The 18,209-nt window shown below is 42.1% G+C and overlaps 2 protein-coding genes across 2 annotated transcripts in view; both read right to left on the bottom strand.

Moving 5' to 3' along the window:
- The window catches only part of slc25a22a (solute carrier family 25 member 22a), a 22,541-nt gene extending 14,862 nt beyond the window's left edge, over positions 1-7,679 (bottom strand). Inside the window, exon 1 of the mRNA XM_026175739.2 lies at positions 6,199-7,679. The gene's annotated coding sequence lies outside the window, so the exon portion shown is untranslated. The remainder of the gene's footprint in view (positions 1-6,198) is intronic.
- Positions 6,654-18,209, bottom strand: pidd1 (p53-induced death domain protein 1). The gene is made up of 15 exons (XM_026175738.2): positions 16,381-18,209; positions 15,787-16,200; positions 15,523-15,675; positions 15,357-15,408; positions 15,036-15,237; positions 13,770-13,919; positions 13,484-13,657; positions 13,253-13,400; positions 13,030-13,165; positions 12,797-12,947; positions 12,513-12,636; positions 11,438-11,553; positions 9,418-9,525; positions 9,024-9,220; positions 6,654-7,915 (listed from the first exon to the last, which is right to left on the bottom strand). The coding sequence occupies exons 1-15, from the start codon at positions 16,955-16,957 to the stop codon at positions 7,681-7,683; spliced, it is 2,937 nt and encodes a 978-aa protein (XP_026031523.2). The 5' UTR covers positions 16,958-18,209; the 3' UTR covers positions 6,654-7,680.

Below are 18,209 nucleotides of genomic sequence, written 5' to 3'. Positions count from 1 at the left end.
TTTTCTAGATGATGATTGTTTAAGTTCTGTTATTTTCGATCTGCCTCTAAGTCTGCGTCTGTACCTGTCTGTCTATGGTGTCTCCCCATCTGTTTGTGAATCTGTCTGTTTAGTTCAATGTCTTGTCTGGTTCCATGTATCTGAGTTTCCTGTTTTATTGTGAAGGTCCGTGTCGTATGTGAGTGTGATCAGTTTACGTTTCCCCTGTCCCGTCAGCCCAGATTCCTCCCAGCTGTGTTGCTCTCCTGTCTCTCATCCCCTGATTACTGGTGTGTGTGTGTGTGTGTGTGTGTGTGTGTGTGTGTGTGTGTGTGTGTGTGTGTGTGTGTATTTAAGCCCTGTGTGTTCTCCTGCCTGTTGCCGGTTCGTCTGTATTACTCAGTGTCAGTCTGTGTATCCACCATGTCTTCTCCCTGCTGTTCATCGTCATCCTCCTCTGCTCGTTTTCATTCAGGTTTGTGCTCTGTAGTTTAGTTGTTTCCCAGTTTAGTTCAGTTCGAGCCCCGTTTGCTGTTTGTCCACATTCTTTTGTGTTCAATAAATCACCTTCACTCCTCTATGACTGCCTGCGCTTGGATCCTCATTTATTCCACACGGCTCGCCTCGGCAGCCGTGACACTTCAGCTGATCTAAGCATCACTGAAGCCTCATAAGAAATGGTGGCTGTTAACAAGGCCTTCTTATGGAAGGAAAACAGGGCGAACATGACAAAATGACTCAAGATCTGGACTGAAAATTAGTAGCAACAGGTCTTATGGTGTGATGAATCCATATTTACAATTTTTGTTCAAATCATCATCAAAATGTACAGAAGAAGTTAGGAGAGTTGGTGCAGAGAGCGTCTACAGTCATCTATAAAACATGGTGGAGGCTCTGTCATAGTTCAGGACTGCATTTCAGCCAGTGGTGTTGGGTAATTATACAATTATTAATACAGAAAAATAGTGACAGATTTTGATCGAACACAATTAGCATTACAATGGAGTAAAAGCACAACTGGGTAGAAAACACACAATGAACCACTATCAGTCATTAACTGGCCTCCCCAGAGTCTGGACTTCAACATTATCGTAGCAGTGTGGGATCATTTTAACTGAGATTGTAACAAAAGCAGCCAACATCCAAAGAAGAGCTCTGAATGTCCTTCAGGAAGCCTGGAGAACTATTCCTGAAGTCTACTTAAATACATTACGAAAAAGCTTGACTGAGTTCAGGTTACATTAAAGAATAGATTTGCTTGTCTCAAATATTGTCTTTCAGGCTCATTAGAATTGTTTTTGCCTAATATACTGTTTTTCCATTTGTGCCGCACAAACCATTGCATCTATTTCCAATTTCCTGAGGGGTGGCTCGAGACTTTAGCACAGCAATGTAGGTCTTTGGTAAAAGTGGAGGTTTGATAAAATGTCTCCTCAACTTTGATAGCTATATTGCCATAAGAAGGTCCTGTTGACAAACTCTTTCACACTGGACAAACTTAAATGTGTTTCGTTTTACATGATGAAAGACAATAAATCAATGTGTGCCATTAATACTTAAAACTATCAACATGTTATGAAAAAGCAAGACTAATCCCATAAATGTAAATGTAGATTTGAGAGAGCTTTAGCCATTAATGCAGACTGATTACTAACTGCTAAACAACTCTGTCACCAGCCAAACATCTGTGCAGCATGCGTGTCCTTGAATGTTCATGTTTTCATGCCTTTCCATGCTTTTCATGCTTTCATTGTCAACCTGAGGTGCTATAGAGGAAGCTCAACCCTCTGCAGGCTAAAACAGTAATTATGAAAAAAAAAAAAAACCTAGATAAAATATGTCTGCAGTGGATAAGATGCACCCTATTTTTGGTACAGAATGCCTTCAGTTTAAAAGGATGCTTCCCATTTCCCCTTTCATTCTCTCCTCCCCCTTCATCCACCAATCACAACCTGCCTCTACATGTGCACTCCGCTGCCTTCTCTCCCTCTCCTGCTCTCTCCCTCTCACCAACCCTCCCCCATCACTTCCCTCAGTCACGAGTCACGACTCTCAAACGCAGCTTTTCCGTCACAGATCTTTGCTGACTTGTGGGCTTCTTAGTGAAGTACAAATGCTTACAGTTGCACAACACCAATATCACTAATTCCTCGGATCCGCTTTCAGAGACATTTCGCAGCACGAGGTGATGTTTCGGTTTACAGAGGGCACGAATGCAGCTGCAGTCTGGTGTGTTTAGTTTGGATGTGGACTTGAGGCCCCTGCTAGCTGCTCCAGAGGTGGAAGAGGGAAGAAAGGGGGGGGGAATTGGTTTAGAGCAGGTCAGCGAGCTGTCTCTGGTGTCTGTTGCCTGGGCGTTGTCCTCACTGCTCCTTGGAGCCAAACACAGGCAACTTCACAACCCACCTCCATCGCTCATCTTCCTTTAACTGTTTTCTCGCCGAGCAGCGACACTGCGCCCACATTTCCACTGTGCTGCATGCTCCTTTTGTTTTTCTCTCGCTGACTTCCTCGCGAACATAGGCATATTAACGCTACGGCCAGCAGTGGGGATATAAGCTGAATTTAAAAGTGGCTATACATTTGGTTAGTAACAGGACTGAATATTAAATGAAAGCCACGAAACTGACATCTTCCTCCTTCTCTACACTGCCTGCAGCTTTTTTTGTCGACTTCACTTCAGCCACACGCCACAGCTATGTCTGCTCCAGCATCCATCTGACCCCTAGCCATAGCGTGGCTGCGCTGTCTTGTCATGACAATTGGAGTCTGTGTGGAAACAACTAGGACCAGTGTGCAGTGTTCACAGCAAGAGACACTGCTCATACTTCTTATGCTGTTCTTTGCACAGCATAAGCGGAAAATAACAAAGCGGTGCCTCATTTGTAGTTCACATAAACAGGGATTTTTCATGCTCATTGTACACACAAGAACTTTTAATCCACATACAGTTCAAGCTAAGCGTCTGTGTTACCTTACTTCACAGCAACATTTTCCAACATTTGCCATTTGAAAAACAAAACTACATTTTAAGCTTGAGTAAATGAAACCCCACTTAAAAAAACAAAAGACATTTACAATCCAGGGTTTCCTCTTTGGCGGCCAACAAAATCTTTTATAGGCAGGCACGATGTTGATTTATCGATCAAGGAAGTGAATTACTTCTGGAAAAGTCAAAGGAGCTTGCAAAGAAAAGCTTCTGGACTTCTTTAAGTTACTTGAAGACGTTTCACCTCTCATCCGAGAAGCTTCTTCAGTTCTAAGGTCTTCTGGAAAACAACTTAAAAGCAAAAAATGAGACAAAAGTGAAAACTTAATCAAATCAGCCAAGTAAAAGTGACTCGAAGCATCTCTCTGACACACACACACACTCGCACAGAGAGTGTTCACACTAAGGTCATATTTTGAGTTTGGACTACTGAAACTGATAAGCACTCATAAGTAAACAATACATGATTATGCAACTCAAGCAGAACCTTGAGCTGAACAACTTAAGCCGGCCCCATAAAACCACCCGCTAGACGTTTCTGATTAACAGCCTCGAAGAGAGTCAAGGCTCAGACTGAGACAGATAACAGTTGAGTTTCTGACCCCTATTCTCACTTCAGGAACGGGACAAAAAATGCTGCCATAGAGAAACAAGAACATGGGAACAACCTACCTAAGAAATATGTGTGAAATTTAGTGCTTCCATCCACGTAATCCTAACAAAGGTGTGCCATACTGAAGCCTTTTTTTTTAATCTAATACAAATATTTCAAATAATAATGCAGCAAGCACAGAAAAGACATTGGATCATTATGCAAGTGACATTAGTAATGTCAGATAAGTAGAATGCAAATGATATTCCTATCATTTAAATCAGCTACAAGCATAATTCCCTCATCTGCCACAGAGCCTGGGCTACTTCTCCTCTCCCAAGTGGCAGCAGGATAGAGGTCTTGCTGACTGAGCATGAAGCATAAAAGGAAGTAAGCAGCAACAATGACAAAGTGCAGTGGTAGTAAGTGCTCAGCTAACGTGACTATGGTTGGATGAAAAAACAGAAACGCACGAAAGTCAAACAGGCCATCGTCATTAGCTCAGCGCAGGCTGTTGTTACCGATCCATCTGTCTCACAAGAAATGATCTGATGAATCAGATGCACACTCTGAGGCATCCAAGGAGAGAGGAGGGGGACAAGGGGATTTTTGCAATTCTCTATCAGATGTCGAGTACTTTTCTGAGCTGCAAGAGCACAGAGGTCACACCTAATATAAACTCAATCTGTCCAGTTTCTTCCAGGGACAAGATTTTCCTCATTTTTAATTTATGAATTCGGTTAAGTTTACTGCAAAGCTGCTTCAACATGTTATCATTCGGCTGACTTCTATATAGATATTAGAGCATATTTGATGACCGAGTTTAAATTTCCTTACTACACTAAAAGCAACATCTACTGTTTTCACCATGAAGCATCAGCTGCTTGTATTTTGGCTATTTTTGGACAAAAGTGCAGAAACAAGGGATGAAATTTGTGGTGTCACAGATAAATCTGATTGCTACTCCCTCTTCCCTACTGCATCGGGATTATAAATCTAATGCCTACTTATGAAAGCTCTCTCGCAATCTCCATTTACAAAAAGGAGGGGTGGGAGTTGTGATCTTGGCACAAATCATCTCTGTCAGTGGCAGTGCTCTTTGGGGCCATTAAAACTGACACACAGAGCATGCATTGTTGGAAACACCTGCTGGAGATGGGAACCAAGAGTCCACAGGTTTCAGGCTGCAAAAAATACCCGCTTCTTTGCCAACGAATGCCGTTGTTTAGTCCCTCCTCTGGCACCAACTGTCTCCCTTGTGGCCCAGTTTCCAGTCACACGGGGCTTTTCTCTCCCGTCTCTTCAGTTCTGCTTACATCTCACCTTTCCTACAACCTCGATAAAGGAATAATCATGCTATTGTTGGTCCAGATTCAGCTTTAAAGTATCTGCTTACAATTTACAGTACTGTCCCCCACCATCAGTACCACTACACTTCATTCTCCATTCGGTGCACATACATTAGTGATATTTATCGGTCCTTGCCTAGACATTTTAGCGTACTTTCAGGGAAGGCTGAAAACTTGCAGTTTTCTGAATGAATGTAATGCCAAGTCATGTGTATCACAGACATACAGGTGTGATAGATCCAGTGGAAAGCACAGGAATGACACCCTATACTCAAGAGTGGCTCACCTCATGAATTATTTCAAGCAGTAAAGATGCTTTGTTTGGACTACTTCTCCACTACAAATGCTGTTCATCTGAAAAACGTGCTGGTTTTTCATGTACATGTCAGCACACTCAGCAGCTAAATGTTACCTTATGTGTGCACTGAAGGGAGTTTGGGGCCCCAGACGGAAGAGCGAGGAGTCACAGTAAAGTGAGTGGGTACTATGGGAATGGCCTCCGTTATGTATCCTTTTCAGCAATAATGCCATTACCTAATTTTGCAGATTCTTTAAAATGCTGGATCTTTCTAGAAGTGGTCCTAAGTTAGCGTTTAACCAGATGCAACGTGTGCCTTGTCAGAGTCAAAGAGGAGCAGCTTTTACTTTTCTCTGCCAGTTAAAAAAAGGGTAGGTGGGTTTAAATGGGTTCACTACTACAATCCCAGCCCACATGATAACACCGTCACTATGGAGGAGAAGCCGGCAGAAGACGGACTCTGACCCGTTTCTACCGTAATAACCAAATATCAAAGAAGCTAATATTTGCGTTCAAGGCATTAAAATTTAAACAAACCCCATCATTTGTCTGCAGCACTGCACGTACCCCGGTTGCACCTGTGTGCGCGGTTTGTGGGCCAAATATGAGAAGGCATATTACCGACCACCGGTGTAACGGTTATTCCGCTGTTTCATAACGGTGGGCCAGACATAACGTTAGTCTGCAATAGGCCCGGCTATGAACTAAACATCTTTAAAACCAGCACAGGATAACAAAAAAACCCAAAATCCTCGGCTTACCACATAACGGAAAATTATTTACTGACCATGAATACGCGACAAACTCACATTCAAGCAAGCTAATACCCCATCTCTCCTGTGCCGTTTTACACATTTAAGCTCAACGTGCAGCCTTTTACCCTATTCCCAGGTGAGATTTCAACGGCTCTAGGCAAACAGGCACATTTTGTGAGTCAGATACCAGACGGTGAGAAGCGCAAGGCTCTGCCTGCATCCCGTTATGTACATACCAGACACACAGAGCCGCTTCCGCTGTCTCCTCGGTGGTGCTGCGGTATGAAATCAAAGCCTTTACTCTCTGTATCTTCAGCTGAGAAACCCACAGTGGTTTACCTACCGGCGTTACTAGCGGTTCAGTCCGGCGGAGGGAGGTAGAGGAGGTGGGAGTGAAGGCAGGCGGGCAGGGAGGGAGGGAGGGAGGGAAAGCGATGGAGTGAAATAGAAAAAAAAACAGAAAAGAGGATTTTAAAAATGGGGGCCTCTAGTGGCGTGTAGTGGAAGTGCAGGAGGTAAAGTTGTAGCAATGGGGGATGGGAGTCGGCGTCATGGTGACGCTTCATCACATCACAGTGACCTTGAATACCGAAATAGAAAAAAAATGGCAGGAGCTGAAATATTGGGGCTGAGCGTGCGGCAATAAATGAGTGAGTCACGACCAAAGAAAGAAAAACAGCTGACAAGTACAAAAAATTATATCCCAGTTTTACTTATAAGACATATTAAAAAAGTGTACATTCATACATTACAAAGCTCTAACGTCCTCATATCATACTGAGATTGTGCTGCAGCTAAACTGATTATTCAGTGACCAAAGGCACACAAGGAGGAAATGTAATCAGCTGTAAAAATGGCTTATGTTTGCAGTTTTAGTGCAGTCCTGTAACATGCTCTCACAGGTCTCAGAGCTGTTTGCTGTCTGAACAGGTACCAGAAATTAAAAAAAAAACAACATTAATAGATCCAGTCATTGGTATATTTCAAAAATAATTATAGTTTGTTATTATAATTTGATTCTGAATCAAAAACATGAAATGCTCTTTCAAAATTATAGTGAAATTATGGTTTGAAATAATGAGATGTTTTTTTAAATGAATGAGACACATTTATAAAGTGCTAAAGAAAACAAATATATAAAAAGTTAAAGATTTGAGATATGGAGTCAAAAGTTTAAGATGATTTTGATCAGGACTGTCAAACATAAGGCCTAGGGGGCAAAATCTGCCCAGCAAAGACTCCAATCCAACCCGCTGGACAGCTTTGGAAAATGTTAAGGAGGTCATAAAATTATGACTTTTAACTGCATTTTATTACGTTTTGAGCATCTCTTCCTACTATTCCTAACACATGTTCCTTCATTTTACACCAAGGTAATAGATTCATTAAATAAAATAAATTAAATAATTAAATGACTTAAATGAAGATCAAAGTCGATTGTGCATGGCCATCAGGTACAATGAGCTCAACATCCCTGCTTTAGATGCTTACATACTTGGGGGGTTGGTTTGTTAAAAACAAGGTATAGGCCATTACACAGTAAATCCATTTTACCTGTTCCTCTGTTGAGCTTATGAAAGGTGCCACCAGCACATAGCCGGTTATCATGATTGTGCACTTCTGCAGTTGATGACAACAGAACAAGATAGTGGAGGCCCACGGTAAACAAGCAGGTCACTCAAGTGTAAGTCAGCCATCTGTGTCCAGCATGGGCTCATCTACTGCTGTTTTTCACCCAGAGAGGAGCTCTCTGCTTCCAGACCTACTCTCCTCAAAGACTCTGTGTACTTTCTCTTTCCTATGTTGACAATGTCCTCGATCTCTTCGGCCAGGTCTCTCCGGCCGCTCTCGATCATAGCAGCCACCAGCCGAGATACTGCCCCGGGTGCTTCGTTCTTCTGCGCCCGGGCCCAGTGAAACAGCATGTCCAGGACCAAGGCACCCAGATTGTCCCTGGTAGCGAAGGAAAACACACCACTGAAATATATGTTCAAATCCCACAGTAAACTCTCTAATCTCCTACTGTTATACCTGTTATATCTAACGCACATTAGTATTAAAATGTGAATAGATTCGTACATTAAAATCCTACACACAAATGCAAAAACACACACACACGCACACACACATACATATACATAATGCGTTTTTCTTCCACCTCCAGGATGAATCAATAGAGGGTTTCTGAACACGAGGAGAAGGGGGAGGGCCAGATGAGCATCAGCCTGTGTGTAATCTCCTGCAGTGTCCCAGATGGCTTCGTGATGGCAGTGCAGATTAAAACAATCAAAATTCACTAGCATGTCTCTCCCACTCCGGGAATTTTCCTCCTGTTACATACATCTCACGCCATCTTGTTCCTGGCAAAGCTTTGACTGTGCCATGATGTGTGATCACTCACTCAACAAATGTACTTTCCTCCTTTTCTTTTTTTTACCTCTCTCTTGGCTAAAAATGTAAATGACTTAGTTTGACATATTTATTTTTTATATGGCACCCATTACCAAATTATTCATATATTATTAACAAGAATTTGAGATAGATAGATAGATAGATAGATAGATAGATAGATAGATAGATAGATAGATAGATAGATAGATAGATAGATAGATAGATAGATAGATAGATAGATAGATAGATAGATAGATAGATAGATAGATAGATAGATAGATAGATAGATAGATAGATAGATAGATAGATAGATAGATAGATAGAGTGAGTAATGTTTTCACACACACTTCTTTTGCATAGAAAACTATCCACTCAGAACACATCACAGAGATTTCAGAATGAGGTTGCTTGGGTAACCCTCTAGTGAATTTCCTACTCTGTCATTCAGGGGTATTTTTGAGCACCACTGATTATCACTTCATTCACTCACCTAAAAGTTGAGAGTAGTTACTGACTTATTTGGAGGTTCATAAAACATAAAAAAATGTATTTGACATTACTGATTTAAAATCAACACCTTCAAGCTCGACTGAAATGTGCAGCTTCCACGTGGAAAAGCCAAATGTCTTCACTTAAGTAATTCTAAGTGAACATGATTGTTCAGTCCTACCTGTTCTTGTACTGGATGCGTTCCAGTTCTTGATAGCTCAAGCCCAGATTGAGGCCAATAACACGCCAGTCTTGTGCTATCTGAAGAGAGATGGACAGCAGGTTGGCTTCTGTCAGGTAGCCACTCTCAGGGTCACCCAGGTTCAGAGGAGGATACTCGACCTCCTCCATGATGAAAGTGTTCTCTGAGTTTAGAGCCTACAAGAACAATAAAGAAAGTGGTCCCTTTAGAGCATAGGGAGAAAGCCTCCTCTGAAATAATGCTTAGAAAACGTTTTTCTGTACTAACAAGAGTCTAGTTTAGAAACTAATAATAATGTATATAGACAGAACATTTTACATGCAATAACATCTTTTAAGATAAGAATAAAATAGGATCCATCTCTTCAACTGACAGGAAGTCTTAGAGGTAAAGTTGTAAGCCACTGGCTGTCGAGTCCTTTCCTCTTTCTGGCTACTTCCTCTGGCAGGTTGCTGGGAATCTCCCCTCTATAAAAGGACACCTGTAACAGAGGTGCAGAGCATATTATCAGTGTTGTCCAAAACCTGTTTAACCATAAAACACAGAAAGCACATTTACCTTTTTAAATGTGATTCATTATAATCAACAAGAACATTTATTAGGAATTAATCTCCTTTAGACACAAACTCCATTGGGCAAGAAGTATTATATATCAGGCCCTGAGAACAGTTTTATGTTGTTGGTCGCTCTGTGGTTCCTTGGAAAAACAGGCTGGATTACACTGTTTCCAGTTTAGAATAACAATTCCTTTAAATTGATAGCCCAGGGTCCACGGTTTATTGAGTTAAACCAAAATTGCCCTCAAATAATGGAGCAAGCACACCGCAGGGCAGCGAGGAAGAGTTTCTTTATTGCCACGCCGAAACTGATGCGATTCTTTATTATCATTGTGAAGTGGGTGAAGTGTGTAATTCTCTGTCTAACACGCTTGCAGTTCCAGACTGATGTTCGTTGGGTTGCCAGTAAAGATTGAGTAGGGTACTACGGCATTCCCATGTGAGCTCCACAGAGTAAAGCTGACGAGGACAGATCTTTGTCAATAAACCAGTTCTCCACATAGATGCCTCTGTTAAAAATGTTCTCTTATTCACCATGCGAGGAGCACAAGTCTTCTCCTTGGATATCTTACTCATAACAGACATTATCCAGACATATACAAGCACACAGGAAGCACCAGTGAGTTTACTAGAAGGAACTAAAACAGAAGGCTTTTTCCTTTTTATTCCCCTTTCCATAAAAACTGCACTACATCCATTAGGAAATAATGGGAGAGAGACCACCAATATCTAATATTCTAATGGTGAGCAATTGCAACAGAGAATTTCATTAGTTTTCAATCAACTGTTTTAGGTATCCTAGGAAGGTACAAGCTGTAAAAGAACCATTTTTAAAGAAAGTGTAGTCTTCTGACAAATCTCAGCTGTCAGGCTTAAAATTTGGATTTATAGGTCCACCTAAATAGGTACCTGGCACAAAGGACACACAGATAGATATCAGTGAAGCAAATCAGGCACACCTCACCTCCCACACACATTTGGGGATAACTACTTTCTTGCTATCTTTGGCTTCATGTTGCTCTAAAGAAAACATGTGAAAAGAGATTTATTATCTCTGAACTAAGCCATGGGACATCTGAGAAGTACTGAGAAGATGATATATGCCTCAAGAGAATGTGTATCTTTTTTAGTATTTACTTTACCTTCGTCTCCCCAAAGGTAAGGTCATTCAGCTGTCTACTTTTAACAGAGTGGGGTCTTCTGAGGCCATTCATAGAGAAATTATATCAATTCCCATGTGCTTCCACACATTTTTTTAAACCAACAGATTTAAAGGTATGTGGGGTCTATGTATGTAATGTTGTGCTATCTTAAAAATCCATACCTCACATTAAGTGTTCAGCTTTTGCTATAGACTAAAACTCTTGACCACAAGTTTTGATTCAATTCTGAGCTACCAGGACTGGACCTGCAGTGTTTTGAAAGGTGCAACTAATATTTTTTTCCAGCTCCAATGTAGCATACAGGAAAATGATGAGCTAAAATACAATAAAAAGAAACCACAGGACTGAATCAACACCACTAAGACAGGATCACAAAAATCACAGCAGTAAATATTATAGAATTGTTTTAACCTGTAAAATAGTGTAGGTCACATCTGGTCCCATCATGTAGAAATTGCTGCACAAGCATGTTAAAGGATAAAGTGCATGATGGCACTTTCACAGATGTGACCTTCAAGCTCATTTATACTGTGAAAAGTCCGTTTTTTTCTTATATACCATATTTGCATGCAAGCCTGTGAGTTAAAAAAAATGTGCTTTCCTAGTTAAATATAAAGCAGACAGTGTGTGCATGGTGGTGGTGGTGGTGGGGGGGTGGGGGTCTATGACTTACCTGCCCCCTCACTGGTCCCTTCTGACCCTGTGCTGAACAGATATAAACTTCCTTCAGATTCTTCAGGCTGGAGTAAAACTCGAAACAGAGTCTTCCCCCCACACAGTCTGGTCTATCTGGAAAAAAACAGGGAAATATCAGTGTGAGACAAAAAGTTATGTCAGGCCAATCATTACACAACCGCACATCATAAGACCTCGGAAGAAAAGACAAACAAGCTAAAGTCCTTCTCCTGGCATTGATTAAATCCTTAAAAGAATCATCTGTATAGGTTTAAACACATATTTAATTTTTGTCCAAGAAGATAATTGATTCTCCTTTAAAATGACCTTTGTCCTGTTTATCGTGTGCAAATCTAGTAGTTAATTTTCAAATCGCGATTTCCAAAACACAGCGACATTGTATTCCTGGGGAAAAGTAACCTTTAAGTTAATGAAAATGTCATCACAAACAAAACATTTAAAAAGGTTTAGCGCTTTGGTGGTAAAAAATTTTTTACAGCAACAAAATAGGTTGTGTTATTTTGAGCCATGTTTTAACTGTTCCTCTTCTCCCCTTCTTTGCTCCTATGTGTCTGTTTCACTGTGACAAGCAGGGAGGGGAGCAGAGGAGAAGAATAAATGCACACAGAAGGTGAAACAGTGAACAGAGGACCTAACCCAAGCCCAAAACAAACTATGAAATATTGAGTCTGAAACCATTGCAACATAGAAATGAAGCTTTTTGATCTGATTACATAGTTATCTATGAATGTGCTGCAAATATTATGTAAATTTTGGTTGTGATTCCTATATCTGGCAACTTCACCCCACACGTGCTGAAGGACGACGGGATTTCTCCCTTAGATTGGTTACCCTGGCTGACAATACAGTTCAGAGGAGAAAATGCCATAATGGTATAGTCTGCTCTGTTCACTAATGATATAAAAACACCATCCATCCATCTTCTTCCACTTATCTGTATCAGGGTTGCCAGTTAAGCTCACTGTGTGAGCAGTGGCGACCATGTGATCAGTACAGTAGATTTGATAAAAACTCCAAATCAACCTCAAACAAGTTTCTCTAAGGCTTCATACCTGTGCTGATTTCTAAGCCTCTTTCAAAGCCAGCAAAGAACTGCTCTCCTTCCAGCAGGTCACACAGGTCTGAAGGCTGGGGTCCATCATATTGTTCTGTCAAAGACTGCATTCTGCTCTCTACCTGTGCAGGAAACACCACAACCATTGCTCAGCACCTGAGCATGCAGTTTACACCAGAAACAAATCAGTTCAAAGTCATACACTACCAAGGCTATGACACCACCCACAGTGGCTGACTCTGTGCACAGTGACAACACAGGAAAAGAAAAATCACCACAAACCTTGTTAGAAGGTAAGCACTGCAGCAGAACCTGTGAAGGATCAGTTTTCCTCTGGAGGACCAGGAACTGGACTTTGAACTGTTTTAACCTCTGGTAGATCTTCCTGACCGCCCCACTGACGCAGCGCTGTGTAGTATACCAGAGCCAGTACCTGTAGTGGTACACACATTATAATCCTACACTGTAAATTACATTTCAAAAGTGCTTTATGGTGATATAGAGCTGACCCTTACCAGGAGAAATGCGTAATGTAGAAAATGGCATACAAATGGGTAACATAGAGAGAGACTTGTGCTGTGATGTCAGTCCAGGTTTGGGCAGTGGGATCTCCATGGAGCAGATGCAAACAGGACATATCAACTGTATGGCCTGCAAAGAAAGGGAGAAAAACATTAATATACACTAATTTAATGTGTTATTACACACATGTGTGAGCATCAGGAGGGCCTAATGTACCGGTGACACCAGATGGCAGGGGAATCTGAACTTTGATTGGCTGTAGAAAATGCATGCTGGGAGTCTGGGAGAGACAAAGCAGGGGGCTGACTCTGGCCTGAGGATCACCGCACAGCGCCTGCACGTCTGACATAGACACCTGCAACACCTGCAAATCAGGAAACACCAAAGTCTTGCAGACCAGACAAGAACAGTGATGTCAATCATGTGTAGGTACTGCTGCTAGCTGACCTGTAAAGTGATGGTGCGAGTCTCCACTGTGGAATCCGGAGGAAAGTGAAGCTTTACTCCAGGATCAGCACTTGACACCAGTAAGCCTCCGGCTGGTGTGACAGAGCAGCTGTCCTTTACTGGGCGAGACACGGCCATAAACCAAGAAAAGTGGTTCACTGAGCAGCATGCCAGCTAAAGGTACAAAAAGAAGCCAGTTTCACCACTAATATAGTAATACTGTTTGTCCAAGACAAAAAAATAATTGTAATAATATCCATTTGCAGTAGCATGTTTTATGGGTTACCCTGGCTGGACGTCCCCCAGGGCGACTGCTATGGCTCTCACTTCCTCTCCTTAGCTCAGTGGGCAAAGTACTCCATGACTGTCCATCAAACGTCCGCACCACCACCTCCTTTCTTTTCGTCCGGTGATATGGCACACATACCTCAACAGGCTGTAAGCATTTTAGAGGTGAGATGCATTTATCTCATGCAAGTGCAAGAAAGAAACAGATAGGAAATAGCAAATATTTGATGGAAACCACTCAAGTTACTAGTCACATTCACACATTCATACAGTGCTTTATTTTGTGCATTTTAAGCCCATTATCTACCTCACATCCACACCTATGGCACCTGCTAACCTAACGTGCAAACAAACATAGAGAAATGGCCCAGGGTTTGATACATACATTCACCAGCCACTTCATTAGGTACACCTGCTCAATCCCTTACTGATATCAGAGGCCAGAGGAGAACAGCCACACTCCTTTGAGCTGATATGAAGGAAACAGTAATTCAAATATCTACTCATTACAACCAAGTATGCAGAAGAACATCTCTGAATGAACAAAACATTAAACCTTGAAGCAGATGGTTAGCAGCAGTGGAAGACCACATCAGGTGCCACACCTCACAGCTAAGAACAGGAAACTGAGAATACAACTGGAAAAACATTGCCTGGTCTGATGAGTTTTTTGGGAAGTCTTTTCTTGGTAAACTTTGGGCATCTTACTACCAAGTAAGCATCATTTGAACACCACAGCCTACATAAGTCTTACTGCTGACTAATCTCTTTATGAACACAGTGTACCAATTTTCTGATTCCTGCTTCCAGCAACTGGTTTCTTGGATATGACAAAGAACTCACTGTACTCAAATGGCCTCCACAGTCACCAGATCTAAATCCAGTAGAGCATCTTTAGGATGTGGTGGAGCGGGAGATTCGAATCATCGATGTGCAGCCAACAAATCTGCAGCAACTGTGTGATGCTATTGTGTCAATTTGTACCAAAATGTATAACACTGTGCTGAATGTATGCCATGAAGAATTAAGGCAGGGGGTCAAACCTGGTACTAACAAGGTGAAACGAATAAAGTGGCTGATGACTGTATAACTAATATTACAAAAGAACTAGGTTGGTCATGTTTACCCGAGTGCGTAAATAACTAAGGTTCTAAACAAATATGTAAACAGAGGTAAAGTTCGGTTTCTCCACAGCCGCAAATCACAAACTACCAAATCATGATAACTAAATAGTTATGGAGTGTTCCTATACGCTTTAAAATACCTTTAAAAATGTGACTCCATGAGGACGAAGTTCCAGCGGATGACTAAGAAGGATCTCATGCTCCTCCAGCTGTACCCACTTTCGCTGTGGCCTCTTCTCGGCCCAGGCCAGTTTTGTGGCTGTCACTATGCATCCTGGGGGGAACACCAGCTCAGCCCCCCCTGGGAGGAACACGTGACACCCGGCAGACGAAATGCAGAAACTAAAGAGCAAAAGGAGCATCAAACCTTTTTTTTTTTTAAATATAGCTTGTATCAATTTAACTAACGGTATTATTTCAAAGAATGAGAAAATATGAGCCTGCTATGAGTGACACTGTACCTGTGCTGATTAAACCCAATGTGCAGTTCTGGGAGTTTTGTTTCTGCTTCATCTGGTGAGAATAAAACACAGTTAATATGCTAAAAACAAAGTTCAGCACTGCATGTTCAGGATCAAAATACATTGAGCTCTAATCGATTTTAAGCTCCTGTTTTTCTCTGTTCACCAGGTGTAGGAGAGAGAGGAGGAGGAGTTGGAGGTCGTCCCAGGGGATTGTCACGGACGTCTATTTTAAGCAGAGGCAGTTTGTTCAGACAGAGTGGGATCAGACGGAGGTCATTGCTGTAGATGACAAGTTCCCTGAGTGAAAGGAGAGAACCTGGGCAACAAAAAAAAGACAATGTTACTCTTTTTGAATTGCTCCGGAACCAATTTATCTTACATTAAGTGATTTTTCACTAGACACACCCACTCACCCATATGCCCTTACCCATGCTCTCTGGTAGCTGCTTTAGCTTGTTCTGGGACAATTCCAGCTTAACAAGCTCCTCCAGTGAACCAATTTCGTCAGGTAGCTCCTGGAGGAGGTTATTTGACACATCCAGAGTCTGTAGTGCTTTCAGTTGACCCAGACCCGGGGGGAGAGACACCAGCTCATTCCCCAGGAGGGAGAGGTAGGTGAGGGAGGAAAGCTGGCTTATATCAGAGGGCAAAGCCGAGAGGTGGTTGTGACAGAGGAGCAACGAGGACAACATGGAAAGGCTAAGCAGACAGGATGGTAAACAGGAGAGCTGGTTGAAGGAGAGATCCAGGTGCACCAGATGGGAAAGTAAGGAAACAGATGCTGGTAAGGTGGTGAGGAGGCCAGGCAGGGGGTCACCCCTTGAGTCATGTAAACAGTGTCCTTTAGTTAGAAAGAAAAATGCAATTAGAGCAAAAGAAAAAGACAGAGAATCACAGAAGAATTATCATTCTATGACACAGTATTACATAGTTTAACTTAACTAAAGGCAACAACTAAAATGCAATGAAACAAGTATGGTGACAAGCAGATGACACTGAAATAAATTTATGAAAAAAGTACCCCGAATAGCCAGTGATCGTAGCTTTGTCAGATGGGACAGGACATCCAGTGCACCATCCAGCCCTGCTTTTTCCTCAGAGCCCAGCCTCAGGTACTGAAGGCCCTTCAGCTGCCCCGGGATGGACTCCCAAAGGAGGGGCAATGCAGCTGCACCTCCCCGGTACACATCCAGGGTCAATCTTGTATCAGTCAACACAGCTGAAAGCTCCACGGAAGGAGGCAAGGGTGGAGACAAGGACAAGGGAGAAGAAGATGAGGAGGAAAAGTCGGTGTGACGGCTGGAGGAGTATGAGCAGGAGGGAAGGGTGGATATGGAGGGAGCACAGGTATCCATAAGGCTGATGGGAGACACAGAGGGGGGATCAACAACATCTCCCTGCTCTCCAAACATAGTGGGGCCAGCCATCCTCTCCTGTTCCTGATTCAAAAGTCCCCAGATTCCGTGGGCCAAAATTTCTGCAACTCCACCTGAAAGGCTGCATGCAGGTGTAACCTCCACCTCTCCGTCTTCCGTGCTGGCTGCATGGCATCCACAATCTTCATCGGGAGGCGCGTCGTCTTCGCTGCCTCTGTCCATTGAACACACAGTCTGTTAGCTGACTTGCCCCTCGCCCAGTACTTTCCTGAGAATTTCTCCCCGCATAACATTTGTTATGTTCAGGTCATGTCATTACACCCAGACGGAGCTAAGAGGCTCCCATGAGAAGGGACGAACGGTTTATGTGTGGCACAAGTTCTGAATTAGTTTAATCTAACCACTACGAAGCTAAACGTTATTAGTTATGGCCATAGCTATAATTAAGAACAAAAATGCTAATTAAAAAATATCCGCTCACTACGGTGGAGCTCTTAGTATTCGCTTTAATTAACCAGAGCTGTGTACGACTTAATGCAACGTTATTAGATTACTAACGTGTAACAAAGGAGTCTGGTTTCTTAACTCTTTATCGCTACTTCCTGAAACCAGATTGTTTTTTAAAAAGAGGGCTCTGCGTCACTGTTGTTCGTTTGTTTTGTTCACAAGATCTGGCGACGGAAGATAGGAGGAGTCAAATCGACATTTTCCGTTTAATTCTAGAAGCCCGCCCCTTCGGTAGCTCTTGTGTATCACAACGAGCGACTTGATGGTGGCGCCGCCAAAGTTTCAGCAGAGAGCGGGACTGTCGTTTTAGCAACGTGTGCAGTGATGTTAGTCCCCCTTTGTCCATCGGGCGGCGCTGTTGAGATCATTTTATTGCTGTAGGCTATAATGTGATGATGTATGTATGTATGTTTATGTTTATGTTTATGTTTATGTCCACCCATAAACATTATTTTCAGATGTTTCATGCTATGAACAATTTTAAACGCGAACGTAATGATACGATTAATGAAATAATTGTAAAATTATTTTTTTAAATTGGTAAAATTACCAGTGACTGTGGAGGTAATTTGAGTACAGTGAACTCATTGTCATGTTTAAGAAACCAGTTTGAGATGATTTGAGCTTTGTGGCATGGTGTGTTATCCTGCTGAAAGATTCCATCAGCAGGCTGTGGTGTTTAAATGATGCTCAGTTGGTAGTAAGGAGCCCAAAGTGTCCTAAGACAAAATCCCATACAACTTTACACCACCACTAGCCTGAATCTTTGATACCTCCAATGGATCCAAGCGTTCTTGTATTTTTCAGAGATGCTCGTATATATACCTTAGCTTAAGTATTTGAGCTATTTTTGCCTTCATATCAGATCAAAGTGGTATGGCCATTCTTTCTTGACCTCTGGTATCAAAATGACATTTTCACCCAGATCACTGGATATTTTCTTATTTTCAGACTATTCTCTGTAAGC

This window comes from Astatotilapia calliptera, chromosome 7 (assembly GCF_964374335.1).
Source record: "Astatotilapia calliptera chromosome 7, fAstCal68.1, whole genome shotgun sequence".
Taxonomy (NCBI): domain Eukaryota; kingdom Metazoa; phylum Chordata; class Actinopteri; order Cichliformes; family Cichlidae; genus Astatotilapia; species Astatotilapia calliptera.
The sequence above is the reverse complement of the archived record's forward strand: the minus strand, read 5'-3'. Positions and strand labels throughout refer to the sequence as shown.